Source organism: Camellia sinensis, chromosome 11, assembly GCF_055761805.1.
Source record: "Camellia sinensis isolate YWXY chromosome 11, ASM5576180v1, whole genome shotgun sequence".
In the NCBI taxonomy this organism is placed as follows: domain Eukaryota; kingdom Viridiplantae; phylum Streptophyta; class Magnoliopsida; order Ericales; family Theaceae; genus Camellia; species Camellia sinensis.
This window is the reverse complement of record NC_138971.1, coordinates 8,227,501-8,244,074: the sequence shown is the minus strand read 5'-3', so window position 1 is coordinate 8,244,074 and position 16,574 is coordinate 8,227,501. Positions and strand designations below refer to the sequence as shown.

At 40.5% G+C, this 16,574-nt stretch overlaps 1 protein-coding gene across 2 annotated transcripts in view; it reads left to right on the top strand.

Annotated features, from left to right (window-relative positions):
• Positions 1–8,879: 8,879 nt before the first annotated feature.
• LOC114256151 (guanine nucleotide exchange factor SPIKE 1) overlaps positions 8,880–16,574 on the top strand; it is a 46,043-nt gene continuing 38,348 nt past the window's right edge. Inside the window, exons 1-3 of one of the 2 annotated variants that reach the window (XM_082893530.1) lie at positions 8,880–9,085; positions 9,262–9,510; positions 10,324–10,410. In XM_082893530.1, coding sequence (XP_082749656.1) covers positions 10,327–10,410 — 84 coding nt within the window. In that variant the 5' untranslated portion in view covers positions 8,880–9,085; positions 9,262–9,510; positions 10,324–10,326. The remainder of the gene's footprint in view (positions 9,086–9,261; positions 9,511–10,323; positions 10,411–16,574) is intronic. The other variant, XM_082893531.1, reaches the window with a different exon arrangement.

The window sequence follows — 16,574 nt, the reverse complement described above, 5'->3', positions numbered from 1 at the left end:
GGCTATCCAACATAGTAGTGGTAAAGAAGAAGAACGGTACATGGCGGGTCTGCGTAGATTTTACAAACCTGAACAAAGCTTGTCCCAAAGACTGCTTTCCTCTACCCAAGATTGACCAGCTGGTAGACGCCACATCTAGACATGGAAGGAAGAAAAAGAGTTAGAGACTTTTTTAAGAGCCAACATTGAGGTGTTCGCCTGGACACCTTACGAAATGCCTGCCATTGACCCCGAGGTCATTTGCCACAGACTGAATGTCGACAGGTCGGCAAAACTTGTGATTCAACGAGCCAGAAGACCGACGTTGATGCACGTCGAAGCAGTAGAAGAAGAAGTGGACAGATTTCTGGAGGCCAGGGCCATTTGAGAAGTTCATTACCCGACATGGCTATCCAACACAGTAGTGGTAAAGAAGAAGAACGGTACATGGCGGGTCTGCGTAGATTTTACAAACCTGAACAAAGCTTGTCCCAAAGACTGTTTTCCTCTACCCAAGATTGACCAGCTGGTAGACGCCACATCTAGACATGGAAGGATGAACTTCCTAGATGCTTACAGAGGATACCACCAGATAGCCATGTACCCCCCAAACGAAGAGATGACAGCGTTTATCACCCCGAAAAGATTGTATTGTTACAAGGTAATGCCTTTTGGGTTGAAAAACGCAGGAGCCACTTACCAAAGGTTGGTAACCAAGATGTTCAAAAATCTGATTGGCCAAACAGTGGAAGTCTACATTGACGACATGGTCGTGAAGACCAAGGAACCAAGGGGTCATCTTGCCGACCTAAAAGTGGTCTTTGAGATTCTCAAAGCATACCGGCTTCGACTCAACGCATCGAAGTGCGCGTTTGGAGTTGGATCAGGTAAATTTTTGGGGTACCTGGTAACAAGAAAGGGTATTGAGGCCAGCCCAAATCAAATCAAGGCCATCCAAGAGCTAAAAAGCCCGACGCCGGCAAAACAGGTTCAGATGCTTACTGGAAGGGCCGCAGCCCTAAACAGGTTCATAAGCCGAAGCTCAGACAAATGTAAACCTTTCTTCAACCTGGTAAAGAAGGCCACAGACTTCCTATGGACTGAGGAATGTGAGGCCGCCTTAGCCGACCTAAAGAAGTACCTGACCACGGCTCCAATCCTCTCAACACCTGAACCTGGAGAAGAACTGTTTTTGTACTTAGCCGTTTCAGAGCATGCAATAAGTGCGGTATTAATTCGTGAAGAAAAAGGGAACAAAAGGCTGTTTACTATGTAAGCAGAACCTTAGCCGATGCAGAAACAAGGTATCTACCCTTGGAAAAATTAGCGCTAGCTTTAGTAATGGCTTCAAAAAAGCTGAACCATTACTTTCAAACGCACAAGATTATAGTGCTAACAGAACACCCACTGAAATCCTTGCTACAATAAGGAGACTTAACTGGAAGAATAGCAAGATGGACAGTGGCCTTGGGCCAGTACGACCTGGAGTTCAGGTCGAGAACAGCAATTAAGGGCCAAGTTTTGGCCGACTTCGTGGCCGAATTCACACCAGAATACATCGAACATCAGACTCCGTTGAGCCGAAATGAACGATGTCCAAGCAAGCAAGGAGAAGCCCAGCCAAAGACAAAAGAACAAGGAAAAGAAAAACTAAGACCCTGCAGCATTTACATCGGCGACTCCTTTCGCCTGTTTGTCGATGGGAGTTCAAACCAGCAAGGAGTGGGGGCAAGAGTAGTGTTAATATCTCCTGATGGGGAGATATTGGAGCAATCTATTCGATTGGGGTTCAAGGCCTCAAACAATGAGGCAGAATACGAAGCACTGATTGCAGGACTGAAGCTAGCAGTGGCAGCAGAGGCAGATGAGGTAATAATTTTTTGTGATTCCCATAGTAAATCAAACAACAGGAGAGTTTGCAACCCGAGATGATAGGATGTCGGCATACTCAAAGGAAGTAATCAGACTGGTAGCCTTGTTTCGCAAATGCCGACTTTTTCAAGTCAGCCGAGATGATAATAACCACGCCGACGCGTTGGCGAACTTGGCAAGTTCAATACAAACTGGGAAAACAAGAACAATAATGATTGACTATCTGTCAAATCCGAGCATAGAACAGCCGATCACAGAGCAAGAAGCAATATGTGTAAACTTAGGTCCAACCTGGATGGATGCAATTGTTGCATTCCTGAAAGAGGGAAAGCTACCAGAAGACCATAAGAAGGCACACAAGATCAGATTAAAATCGACAAGATTCAGCCTGACAGCAGATGGACATCTCTACAGAAGGTCCTTTACAGGACCACTTTTAAGGTGCGTACACCCTTTGCAGGTTGAAGATTTTCTATACGAGATTCATGAAGAGATTTGTGGAAGCCACGCTGGGGGTAGATCACTAACTCACAGGGCCATTACCCAGGGGTATTGGTGGCTCTACATGCAAAAAGATGCAGAAGCCTACGTAAAGAAGTGTGAACAATGCCAAAGGTTCACACCTTTGATACACCAGCCAGCTGCTGACCTGAACCCTGTATCCAGTCCATGGCCATTTGCCCAATAGGGCATGGATCTCATCGGACAGTTACCCCAAGCAACTGGGCAAAGGAAGTACTTGCTGGTAGCAACAGATTACTTCACAAAGTGGATAGAAGCAGAACCTCTTGCCAAAATCCGAGATGTGGATGTCAAGAATTTCATATGGAGAAACATCATCACCAGATTTGGCATTCCAAGAGCAATAGTTGCCGACAACGGAACACAGTTTAACAGCAAACTTATCAAGAACTTCTATGCAAAATTCAAGATAAAAAATTACTTTTCAACACCAAGTTTACCCCAAAGCAACAGGCAAGCAGAAGCATCCAACAAAGTAATTTTGGATGGAATAAAAAAGAGGCTGCAAGCAGTAAAAGAAAAGTTGGTAGACGAGTTGCCCAATGTACTCTGGGCATAATGGACTACGCCGAGAAGATCAACAGAGGAAACCCCCTTCGCCATGGCTTATGGCATAGAAACAGTCATCCCACTAGAGATCGGCATCCCAGGGATCAGAACTGAAGGAGTAGAGAATGACACAAATGATATATTTTTAGCCCAAGATCTAGATCTCTTAGAAGAAAGAAGGGAGAAAGATGCAATTCAGCTCGCAGCATACCAGCAGCAACTCGCTAGAACTTACAATAAAAAGGTTAATCCAAGGGATTTTCAGGTTGGCGACCTAGTCTTGAGAAAAGTTGTCGGCAACAAGAAGGACCCTAGAGAAAGTAAGCTTGGATCAAACTGGGAAGGACCCTACAGAATCACTTCGGTATTGGGCAATGGTACATACCGACTTGAAGACAATAAGGGTAAAGCATTGCCAAGACCTTGGAACACTTGTAATTTAAAATTTTTCTATCATTAGATGTTCCTTGCTATTATTCATCAATAAAATTTTAGCAGAATTCTCCAAAGACTTGTAAATTGTCAAAAGATGCATAATAATTGTTTCTGAGGCCTCGTTTGGCAAGAGGCTATTTTAGCCAATTAGTCAAAAAGTTACTAAATTAGCCAAAAAGCCAACAACCCATACCAAAAAGTCAAAGATTCTCTTTTCTCTCTACTTTTTGCACATCTTTTCGTAATTAGCCAAAAAGTCATCCCAAACATACAAGTTTTTTTTACCTACCTTTTTAGTCAAATAGCCAAAAAGTTACTAAATTAGCCTGTTCCCAAACGAGGCCTGAGTAATGAGAATCCAAGTGGAATTCAGGTTCACATTGGGGGCAGAGAGAAGACAGTAATGCTTAATGCTTGTTGAAATTTGTAGCAATTTACAAGTTGAAGTTAAACTAAAGTAATGCTTAACGCTTGTCGAAATTTGTAGCAATTTACAAGTTGAAGTTAAACTAAAGTAATGCTTAATGTTTGTTGAAATTTGTAGCAATTTACAAGTTGAAGTTAAGCTGAGATAATTGTTTATCTTCACTTGTTAAAATTTGTAGCAATTTACAAGTAAAAGTTAAACTAAAGTAATACTTAACACTTGTTAAAATTTGTAATAATTTACAAGTAGAAGTTAAACTAAAGTAATACTTAACACTTGTTAAAATTTATAGCAATCTACAAGTTGAAGCTAAACCAATATATTGCTTAGCATTTGTTATAACTTGATAAAAATTTACAACCATTATATGTTTATCCTTATTGAAATTTATAAGCAATTTACAGGACAGATATTTGCCGAGATAAATTATCGGGTGGCATAACCGAGGTATGTTATCCCGAAAAGACTGCACAAAGAAGAAAGAGTACATACGATATATGCAGAATATTCTAAGTATAGAATCATACGAAGACAAAGAAGAAAAGACAGGAGTACAAGCATTCAATAAAAGAGAAAAGTTATATTAACATTCCAAGAAAAAATGGGGGCACATTGGCCATACAAAAAGCGTACATTGTTGCCCAAAACAAAGAAGCCAGAAAATACAAGTAAGAAAAAGATAAACAGCTAAGACTCATCCTCAACAGTTGGTTGAAGATCAGACACCACCTCGGCTTCCTTTTCTGCCGCTATCTCGGCGTCAATTTCCTGAAAAGTTTCTTCAACCGTCTTGACCTCAGAAGGGATGTCGGCTGGTGCAATCTCAGGAACAGCTTCTTTGGGAACCAAATCACCTTCATCATCCTGAGTCAAGTCTAGGACTTGCTCATTCTGAGGAAGGGACTTGGCCCCATCAGCGCCTTTGGATTTTTTGACCAGAGCCTCATCCTCTTCCTCATCGGCGTCCTTAGACTCAGATTCGCCGATGTCTTGATTTGAGGGTCGGGCAGAAGGAAATGGAAGAGGAATATTGTCGGCATTTCTCAGAGGCGAATCATCAGGGACATTTAGTTTTTTCAGAAGAGACATCCAACCAAGGGTGAAACCCTTGTTGCATGCCTGCTTCACTTGAAGTTCATAGGCCTCAGTGACGTCGGCCATACCCTGTGAATATGCCTTTTCGTCGGCCTCTTTGATTTCAGCTTCTTTGGTGGCCAGGGCCTCCTGAAGCTCTTTCTCAGCTTGGGCCATCTTTTCCTCGGCCTCTCTCCTTTGAGAATCAGACACTTTTCTGATAGCCTCAGCAGTCTCAGCCTTCTCTTCGGCATTATTATGGGCTTTAATTGCAACCTCAGCTTGATCCTCCAGCTTCTTCATTTTTGATTCAAGGCCTTTATTGATCTTTTGAATAGAAGAGATCTTCTTCTTCATGTCGGCCAGCTTTTGCCGATTCTCAAAATACTGCATCGAGAAAGAATGGCGCGTGCTGGATGGCCTGAAAGAAAAACAAAGGTATTAAAGAATATTTAAAGTGTAAAATAAAGAGAAAGAAAAATTTATCAAGAAGAAGACGTATACCTGAACGGAGTGCTGTAACATTAAGGCATAATTTTCATACTCGCTGTACTTGGCGTTCCGCTCCAAGTCGCCTGGGAGAAGTAAAGCGGTACTAAGTGCAACGCCGACATTAATATCGTCGGCGTTGTCATTTGCCATTACAGGCTTATCCTCTAGGGTGATCTCGGGGGCCCAGGGGACAGCAGGTTTCTTTGACCCCGAAGTCGTTGCAGATGACCTCGGCCTTTTTGACTTGGAGGATTCGGAAGGAAGTACTTCGGCAGACCTCTTCAAAGGGACAGAGGTAGTTTTCTGAGTTGGAGCCAGTTGTGGGGATGGCAAAGTGTCCTCAATCTCAACCTGAGTCACTTCCGCCTTCGGTTGAGCTTTCTTAATTCTTTTTGGTTTTTCTGGAGGTTGGGTTTGTATTGGTTGTTCGTCAATAGATGATGAAATGTTGGCAATGAGGTCTTTAGCAACTGGCTTTGTGCGACCCATCTCAGCTGCAAGAACAAGACGTCGGCGACGCTTTCTTTGGGATGGTGAAATGAGGTATGGAGCCGAGGTCGACGGCTGTTCTGCTGGATCAGAGGTTGATCCTTGGTCTGTTCACGATGATGAAGTAACTGGAAGAGTTGTAGCAGAGGGAGGAGATGAGATCTTCTTCTTCGGTTTCCTGGGGATGTCGGGGAGAGCTGATTTGTATGTTGGGATGAAGTTGAGAAGCAGGGGTGCCTTTCGCTTCTCAATTGGCAAATCCAAAAGTCTTTTTAAGTCTTTACTGGGGACAAAGGATTGGCGAAAATTTTTTGGTGGCTAACGAACAGCTGCAAAAAGAACAGGCGTCAGAAACAGACAGAATATTTAAGACTTTAAAAAAAAAATAGGCAAAGCTAAATGCTGGGCTCTTACCCTTGCCCTCTAAAACGGATCGGGGAAGAGGGTAGAGATGGATGTCCTCGTCTGGAGCAAACTCCCAATTTCCCGAGGTAATAAGATAGTCATCTCCAACCCCCTTGTTGGAGTCTGGGAGGTCGGCTACGATTTTGAATTCTATAGACCTCGGCTTAAGATAATAAATGAAGCATTTTTCTTTCAAGTTAAGGGCACACATGGTGTAACAATACTGTATATCGGCTAGGGTGATCCTAACGTTTTCTTGTCTAGCTAAGGCAATAATACCAAAAATCACTCGATAAGAGTTGATTGCCAGTTGCATGGGGTTCAACTTATAATAATGAAGGATCTCGCGAAAAAGGATGTTGAGTGGGAGCCGGAGTCCACACTCAGTAAAAGCTACAATGGGAAGGGGCATGGCGTTTCCTGAAGGCATGATGGAGTCATTATCCCCAGCCAGTCTCAGATGGACATCGGCAGGGATGGAGAACTCCTGTCTAAAGTACTCAAGTTTGGTCGGGGTATCTACCCTGTGTCTCCACATACCCATGATATCGGCCAGAATTAGAAGGGTTGAAATTCAGAAAAAAGATGTTTCTTATTAATGATACCTCGGCAAAACCTAGATTTAGGATGGTACATAAATTTGTAAGGAATGTTTCAATTTTTTTCTAAGTTATGGGTTCTACAAACAAATCCCAAACCTAAAGCTATGAAGATGAAGATCAAAGGCACAGATCTGGAAAAGATGCAAAAAACAGAAAACAAAAACAAAGTTTCAGAAACAAGAATTGAGATGGGCTATCAAGAACATGAAGAATACAAGAGTATATGGCCAAGAACAGTGGCAAAAGTGTAAAGAAGTAGTGAAACAGTGCGTGTGTTCAAAATGTAGGCAAAGGCAAAATCATGGATGAATGCGTTCAGATGTACGATTTATGAATTAAAAAAGCTTGAAACAGTACAATAATGGCGATAGCAAGAAAGAAGAAACATCAGGAACTGAAAACGAAAGGAGCAGTAGCTTACCAGAAAAAGGGAAATCGGAAAGGGATTTGCCGATGTCCTATGACGATTTCAAGAGCAAAAGACCGGTGGAAATCTCGCCGGAAGGGCTGAACGGAGGAGGTTGCAGAGCTTTGGAGCTTAAGCAATGGGGGATTTCGAAGGCTAGAGAGAGAGAGCAGGGAATTCGAAATGAAAAAGTGAAAATACAGAAAAAAGAGAGAAGGGTTTTTGATTAAACAGAAACGGCGGCAAAAGTAATCAATACGCCTAGAAGAACGAGGACGTCAGACGGCGCACGTGAGAAAAGAGGTGGCTAACTGGCGCGTTACGTGTACGGACCAGTAAGTAGGAAACGCGTGGATGAAATGGTTGGGTTGAAGTGCATGACAGCTCATGCGCGTGAGAAGTTTCTTAAAAATCTTGATTTTTTAGGGAAAACATGTCGGCCAGAAATGGATGATCTCGGCTATCAAACTTTAAGCCGATTTACTAGAAGAAAATACAGATATAGGTTCTATCACCTTAGAATGCCGAGGTAATAGAACCTAGGGGGCAGTTGTGGGGATGTATTTTCTGAATACCAACATGTGGCAAGGTGACACCGACGTGTCAGCCGAGGTGCCACGTGTACAGGTTGTGACGCCGAGGTTATCTCGGCAAGGCCGAGGTTATCTTCGAAGATATCAAAATCCGAGATAAATGGACAAAAAGATAAGGGACAAGAGTCCTAGAGAAAAGATGAGACTTAGCCAAGATAAGGATAAAACTCTTAGGGAGTTTATCTTTATCTCTTGAAGAGTCTAAAGTAAGTACTGAATGGGAGTCCATAGAAGTCAGGCTTCTAGTGGGATCAGGATTGAGTTGGCTATAAAAAAGAGGCACCCCGTGGGTCTGAGGTACGCAGTTTTATGCTTTGAATAGTGAGTTTAGCACTTGATTATCTTTGAGAGATATACTGACTTGATCGTTGGAGTGCCCCCGGGTGGTTGAACCACCGCCGGAGACTTCTCTTTCTGTTTCAGGTCAGTCAGATGCCATCTATTCTGCCGGTGCTCTCCAGCTGATTACTAGGCGGGCAGTGTGGTCAGAAAATCACCCACACATTACTTAAAAGATGTGTATTGAGATTTTTTTTTTATATTTTTATATTTTTAAATGATGTGTACAAAAAAAATCTTTTATTTAATTTAATAGTGTATTTTGAGGTCTATTATAATTATCTTACTTCAAAATAAAATTATCATTAAAATAATGGTGGTGTTTGGGAACTTGGTTCCCATATTTTTTTTTTATTTTTTCCACTAAAAGACAAAAGTTTTACAAAATCAAAAAAAATAAATTCAAACAAAATATTACATCCAATCCTATAATCATTTTATTTTTTCTCTCACAAATATCACATTCAACCACAAAAAAACTCAATGATCTTCTTAAATACTAAAATTTTTTTATCCAATAATATTCTACAGCTAAGAAAAACTACATAAAAACTAATATTCTACGGCTAAGAAAAACTACATAAAAACTAATTTCCTGAATACCCACAATATATACAAAAATAAATAAAGTAGAATTTCCCGACCTTTTTCGGTTAAATCCCTAAAATTCGCTCACAGGGTCACGACAGCAACACCCTCACCAAACCCAAAGTCTAGTTATATACTCACTCACTACACCCATATATTATATACAACCATTCATACGTTCATTTCTTTTTTTAATTTTTAATTTTTACCACCAGAGAAAGAAAGAGGGAGAAAGAGAGAGGCACTATCTTCCCCCTCTCTTGATTGATTGCTCTACTCCACTGTCTGTCTTCCTTCTCCTAACCTGCTTTGAGTGAGTAATCCTTACTTTACTTAGAAGTAGGGTTATCTCTCTCTCTTTTCTTTCTATCTACTACTTCAGTGTTCATCTGTACTCCACTCACCGTATATATTATATTATATTATATACATATTTGTATGTATGTGTTTCTGTATCCGATTCTTCAGTGTTGTTCATTTTCACAACAGAGACGCACGCTGATTGACGCATCTTCTACGATTTGGGCTTGGGAGTATACTCCCGACCCTTAATCAACCCGGATCTCCATTTCAACTCTCTCTCTTTCTGTATGTATGCATGTATATGTATCTATGTATAGCTGTTGTGTTCGGTTGAGTGATTAGGCCGAGTATTTTCATCGTTCACTGGAGGATCTGGAGCTACAAGGAGAGTCAAGCTTTGCAGATCCAATGCTTTTACAGCTCATAGTGTAGCAGGTAAACCTGCATTCTACATTATTACTTATATATACATGTATTTTTTCTTCTGGGTTGTTTACTTTTCTGTTTTTTGTAGGGTGAAAATTATTTTTTTAGGCATTTTGTCTACAATTTGTAGAGAATGCTTACCTTTATTTTACAAAGCATTTGTGATTTTTTCCCTATAGCCTATAGGCTGTGTTTGGTTCATGGATTTGACTAGGAGTTTGGAAAGTGAATGGGAAAAATGTGCAAAGTTTTGTGAAATGTAGCTATATTTTATCCACTTTCCCCTTTTTAAATGTCTACTCAAATCCATGAACCACACACAGTCAGAGAGTTCGAATTTGTCTTTAAAAGAAAGAAAATTATTCCGATACTGTGAGTCGACTTTGTTAATGTTGATCTGGTTCAATTGGGCTTGAAGAAGGTTTTTAGTTTCTCTTCATGACTCCCTGGGCTTTTTGGTTGTCACTCTTTCTTAATGTTTTCTGTAAAATCTTGACCCTCATATGACTCGGTCTTATATGTGTCATAAAATAAATATATTTTGTTTACCCAAGAACTATAAAGAGCAAATGTATATATACATACACATATATACTTGCGTACATCAAAAAGAGGAGAAAAAAGAAAATATAAGCATTTTAAACCCAAAAAAAAAGAAGAAAAAATTTATATTGTTTTTGTAATTTTGTAATTTATGGGATCATAAGCATGCTTGTGTGGTCTGCGGGGATGAATTTTATAACCTTTGTGTGGCTAATGTGATGATTGTGTAGTTGTTCTTGACTTGCATTTGAACAGTTATTTCTTGAACTTTGATTGCAGGCCATGGAGAATTTGTCATCCAATGGGAATCGTTTTCGGAGAATACTACGTCAATCCTTTGCATCTAATCTAAACTTAGATCCGTTGGTGAGTTTGTCATATCAGTATTTTTACATACATTTAAGTCATTTGTTTTGTTTTGTTTTGTTTTAACCTTGATTTGGTTTTATGTTCGTCACTTGTTGTGCGTCAGGATTACGAATGCTTTTATCATCTGAGTTTGTTATTGATTGCATGGTTGTGAATGATTAGTTTCCCAAGTCTTGGTAATAGATAAGAACTTTATGAACTTTTGCTATTGGCAAGTTTGATACTTTCCCTTAGAAGAATTTTATCGTTTATTAATCTCAGTGACAATTATAGACTGCTCATTTCTATGTACTACCACTGGTTTTGCTTTACATTCATGTTTCTTTGGGCATGAGACAACAAATTGAGTACATGATTGCCCAAGCTCATTGTTCTCCTTCAAATTTTGAATATAGATGTTTGAAGGACAATGCTATAGTAAGGATGAATATTATGTAGATCACATCTCTTTCTTAATTTAACCTACACCACAAGTACCAAATCCAGGACCCTAGTTATAACTTATATCATGTACAAATATTTTATTGTGCCTTGACTAAATAATATCTTGGTCAAAGCCATGATCATGGTTTAGATTCCAGATTAAGTATTTATAAATACCATTCATTATTTATGAGAAATTTTTTCTTTGGAGAGTAATTGCAGAAAGAGTATTCAACTAACTTAGTTAGAGATCAAAAGAAAATGGATTGGATCATCAATCAAATATCCTTTGCACCCTTTCATTTTAGATGGGCAATATAGTGGTGAGGCATGGATTGTCTTGTGAAAATGTTCTTCCAATTCCTCCTCAACCCTGAAATCTGGATTACTAAGAAATGGAATGCGTAATGACTACAAGAGTTACTCTACCTCTGATTTGACCATTGGGAATAGTAAGCTTCAAATAGGATGCTTAGGCTAGTAGCATATGTATTGGTGATAAATGAAGATTCAGAGAAGAGAAAGAGTTAGGGAATGAGTGAGACCTCATTCCCTTTTATATTGATAATAATGCGTAATTACAGGAGTGCCATCAGGCATAAATTATATGCCAGCCCATTACATCAATCAAGGGAAAATAAAATCAAATGAGAATAAAATATATGCAATATTGTTTCCTATTCTAACATTCTTATTCTAACACTCCCCCTCAAGCCGGGGCAAAGATGTCTCTCATGCCCAAGAATGTCATGAAATGGTTTGCTCCCTATGCCTTTGGTGAGAACATCTGCTAGTTGGTTCCTAATCTTCACAAATGAAGTACATATGATGCCACTAGTGAGCTTTTCCTTAATGAAATGCCTATCAATCTCCACATGCTTGGTTCTGTCATGTTGAACTGGGTTATGAGCTATGTTGATCGCCATCTTGTTGTCACAGTATAATCTCATGGAATCGGTCTGATGGATCCCCAAGTCTCTTAACAATAGTCTAATCCATAGCAACTCACATACACCTTGAGCCATAGCTCTGAATTTTGCCTCAACACTAGATTTAGCCACTATATTCTGTTTCTAACTTTGCCATGAGACTAGGTTGCCTCTAACAAATATTTAATATCCAGAAGTTGATCGTCTGTCAGTGACTAGTCCAGTCCAGTCCAATCCGCATCAGTAAATGACTCCACACTAAGATGTCCATGCTTGAGAAATAGAGGCCCTTTCTAGGAGAAGACTTTAGGTACCTCAGGATTCTCATAACTGCCTCTAAGTGAGAATTTTTAGGAGCATGCGTAAATTGGCTAACCATGCTCACTGCAATGGCAATGTTTGGATGCGTGTGGAATAAGTATATGAGCTTACCCACTAGCCTCTAGTATCTCCACCTATCCACTGGATCTTTCCTTTGATTCTCACCTCACTTAGTTTCTGGCCTGGTTCTAAAGATATATCACATGGCCTACTTCCAAGCATTTCAGTTTTCTTTAGCAAGTCAAGTACATACTTACTCTGGCATATGAAGATGCTATCCTTGGACCGAGCTACTTCAATGCTCAAAAAATACTTCAAATTACCCAAATCTTTAATTTCAAACTCCTTGGCTAAGGATTCTTTCAACCGAGGGATCTTCTCAACATTATCTCTTGTTAGAACAATATCATCAATATAAACAATAAGAGCTATGGTCTTACCATGTGAGGAGTGTTTCACAAATGAGGTGCGATCAACTTAACTTTGCTTGAACCCATAACTCAGCATAGCTTGAGCAAACCTTTCAAACCAGGCTCCATAAAGTGACTTATGGAGCTTTCACACTTTACCTTTAGACCTAGCAATCCTCAAAACCAAGGGGAATATCCATATAGACCTCTTCTTCTAGGTCTCTATGAAGGAAGGTATTCTTTACATCAAACTGATGAAGTGGCCAATCCAAATTTGTTGCAAGAGAGAGTAGTATTGTCACAGAGTTCATTTTAGCAATCGGTGCAAATGTCTCTTGGTAATCCACCCTATAAGTTTGAGCGAAGCCCTTAGCAACCAGTCTTGCTTTGCACCGTTCTATGGAATCGTCAGCTTTGTGTTTTACAGTGTACACACAACTGGATTTTTGCCTCTAGGTAACTCCACTAACTCCCAAGTGCCATTCTTGCTGAGAGCTCTCATCTCCTTTATCATGGCATGTTTCCATTCAGGAATAGAGAGAGCATCCTGAAAATTGTTAGGCAGACTCACAAAAGAAATCTTAGTTAGAAAGGCTTTATATGAGGGAAATAGATTAGAGTAAGAGACATAATTAGTAATAGGATGCTGAGTACATGACTTAACCCCCTTCTTATTAGCAATGGGAACATCAAGATCTGAGAACTCAGGAATAGGAGTATTAGGATTAGAATTACCTGGACTCTCAGGAGAGGAGGATGACTCTAGACACTCATTTGGAGGAGAAGTTGGCAGTAGAGGAGGGAAAGTAGTCTATTGTATCCAGGTGACTTTCTGTCTATCTTTGTCCTTGACATAAATTTTGCCTGTTTCCTTTTCTACAACACTTGCTCGCTTATCATCTTCTATTTGTTCAACCACTGGTGGTAGTAGAATAGGAATCTTTTCACATCAAGGCTCCCTTTGAATGGATGACTGGGACACAAGGGAGGTCTGAAAGTAAGACTGAGACTTAAAGAAAGTGACGTCCATGAGGGCAAACCATTTGCGAGATGGAGGATGATAATACTTATAGCCCTTTTGGGTGGCAGAGTAGCCCAGAAAAACACACTTAAGAGATTTAGGATCCAATTTACCATGAGTGAGTGAATGATTATGGACAAAACAAACACGTCCAAAGGTCTTAGAGGGAATAGAGAACCCAGAAGGGGTGGACCCGAACAAAACCTGAAGGGGTGTTTGTTTTTGAAGGACTTGGGTGGGAAGACTATTAATAAAAAAAGCTACAGTGAGAACCGCTTCCCCCTAATAGGATCGAGGGACACGCATTTCAAAGGATAGACAACGGGCTGCATCAAGGAGATGACAATTTTTTCGTTTTGCAATACCATTTTGTTGAGGGATATTAGTGCATGAAGTTTGGTGAATAAAGCCATGAGTGGCAAAATAACTGGTAAGACGGGAGTCAATATATTTCCCCTTAGAACGTAGAATTTTTACAACCGCCGCAAATTGAGTGCAAACCATTCTATGAAAGTTTTGAAACACAGAAAACACCTCACTTTTGTCTTTCATTTGATATACCCAAGTGGCCCTAGAACAGTCATTTATGAAAGTAACAAATCATTTTTGACCTTTTATAGACACAAAACGAGAGGGACCCTATACATCAGAATGAATCAAAGAAAATGGAACTGAATTTTTATTAATAGAAGGAGCAAAAGAAGCTCTGTGTTGTTTTTCAAGTTGACATGACTCTCATTGAAAATTAGACACATTAGTTGTCTCAAAAATAGAAGGAAAAAGATGCTTAAGTAGTAAAAAAGAGGGATGTCTTACATCGGTGCCACAACCAAAAGTCTTTTGATGGTAATTGAATAGATGAATGAATCAGTTTGTCAGTTTGATCCAGAATGTAGAGACCGTGTTCCTCTTTACCACTGCCAATCTTCTTTCCCGTGATAAGGTCCTAAAAAAGACAATGATTAGGAAAAAATATCACGTTACAATTCAAATCACAAGTAATATGACTCAAAGATAAAAGGTTAACACTAAAATTGGGAACATGGAGTACAGAGGCTAAAGAAAGGGAAGAGGTAGCATGAATTAAACCTTTTCCCAACGTAGACGAAATAGTACCATCAACAATACGCACTTTGTCTTGACCTGAGGAGGGTGTATACTCTGAGAACAAATTAGAGGAACCAGACATATGGTCGGAAGCACCAGAATCAATAATCCAAGGAGCAGTCTTATGGTATAGCAATGCACTAGTAAAGGAAGCTAAGTTACCTGAGTTGGCAAAGGAAGAAGAGGATGCACTGGGGACAGTAGTAGAGGTTTGACGGTCTAGCAAGTGGCGAATAGCAATCTCAAACTCTGATGCAGATAACCTAGAAACATCAGTAGCCGGTGAGACAGCAGCAGTTGAAGGTGGTGGCTTAACCATGTTAGAAAGATGTGTCCGAGCATTAGCCCCTCGCCCCTAGACTGGCTCGACCTACCCCCTCTAGAACCAGGACGATCTCCTCGGCCACCGGAAGGAGTCTCATGCAGCTTCCAGCAAGTCTCCCGTGTGTGTCGAGGTCGACGACAGTAGTCACAGAAAAGAGTATCCGTTTCAGTAGAAGGATGAGAATCATGAGTCATACGGTCTCCATCTCGAGGTGGTGCAGAGACCAAGGTAGAACGATCAATAGTGAGAGAATGAAGCATCGCGGAGCGGCTACTCTCCTCATTTTGCACATAAGCAAAGGCTTCTTGGAGAAAAGGAAGCAGATCCATACCAAGTACTCTACTCCAAACTGGATCATATTTCACACTCAGGCCTTCTAAGAACTTGAAGACTTGCTCTTGTTCCATAAACTTCCGGTAACCAGTAGAATCAATAGGGTAGATAGGCTTGTAATCCTGAAGATGGTTAAGGTGCTTCCAGCCATTGCTAAGGAAGGTAAAATACTGGAGAACAGTCATCTCACCCTGTACTGACCTTTTAATAGAGCGACGTAACTCAAAAGTCTGTGAGAAGTTCCCTTTGCGGAAGTAAGTGGTAGCGACAGCCTCCCAGATATCCTGTGCAGTGTTCATAGCCAAGTAGCCCTCTCCAATCTCAGGGACCATAGAGTGAATCAAGCAACCCATGATGAGAGAGTTGATGATTTCCCACTGATCATAACTAGGACCCGTGATGCTGGGTGCTTGTATTCTGCCATCAATATACCCCATCTTCCCTCTACTCTTCAAAAAAATAGTCAGACTCTTCCACTACGCTAGATAGTTTTGACCATTGAATATAGAAGTGGTGATTTTAAAGCCAGGGTTGAGATTATCAGTCATAGTAGGAGGGATAAGGGGACTCTCGCTCTTAGGTGATTGAGAAATAGTTGACTCACTAGTGGAATCTATCATAGATATGCTACTAAGTAACCCTCAAGCCCAGTGCTAATCCCAAACAAAAAGATGGTGGGGAAATAGTAAGCATTATGACTATTAAAAAAACATATGAAAATTAAGAACCTTTTTTTTTTCTTTATTTTTTTTTTCTATTTTAGGTTGAAAACATTACAGGAGAGAGAAGGGAGTTGTCGTCACAGATGGAGGAGCCTTGGAGGCTTGCCGATTAGAGCCTAAGAGGCAAGAGAGCCTACTGATAGAGGCCTAGGGGGCCAGAGGGGCTCTCGACAGGCTCCTAGAAGACTAGAGGGGCTGCCAACTAAGCCTAATAGGCTGTCGGGGAGCCCAGGAGGATTGCCGAAGGCCTGGGCAAGGGGTTTCGGAGGCCTGGTTTGGGTTGGGTTGACTGTCGGCGTGAGAGGGTGAGGAAGGGAGGCTGTTGGAGAAGCTGGAGAAGTGGTAGTGTGGCTGGGTATGGCTGGATTAGGGTAGCGAGGATATGAGTGGCTCTGATACCATGAAGATTTTAGAGAAGAGAAAGAGTTAGGGAATGAGTGAGACCTCATCCCCTTTTATATTGATTATAATGCGTAATTACAGGAGTGCCATCAGGCATAAATTATGGGCCAACCCATTACATCAATCAAGGGAAAATAAAATCAAATAAGAATAAAATATATGTAATAT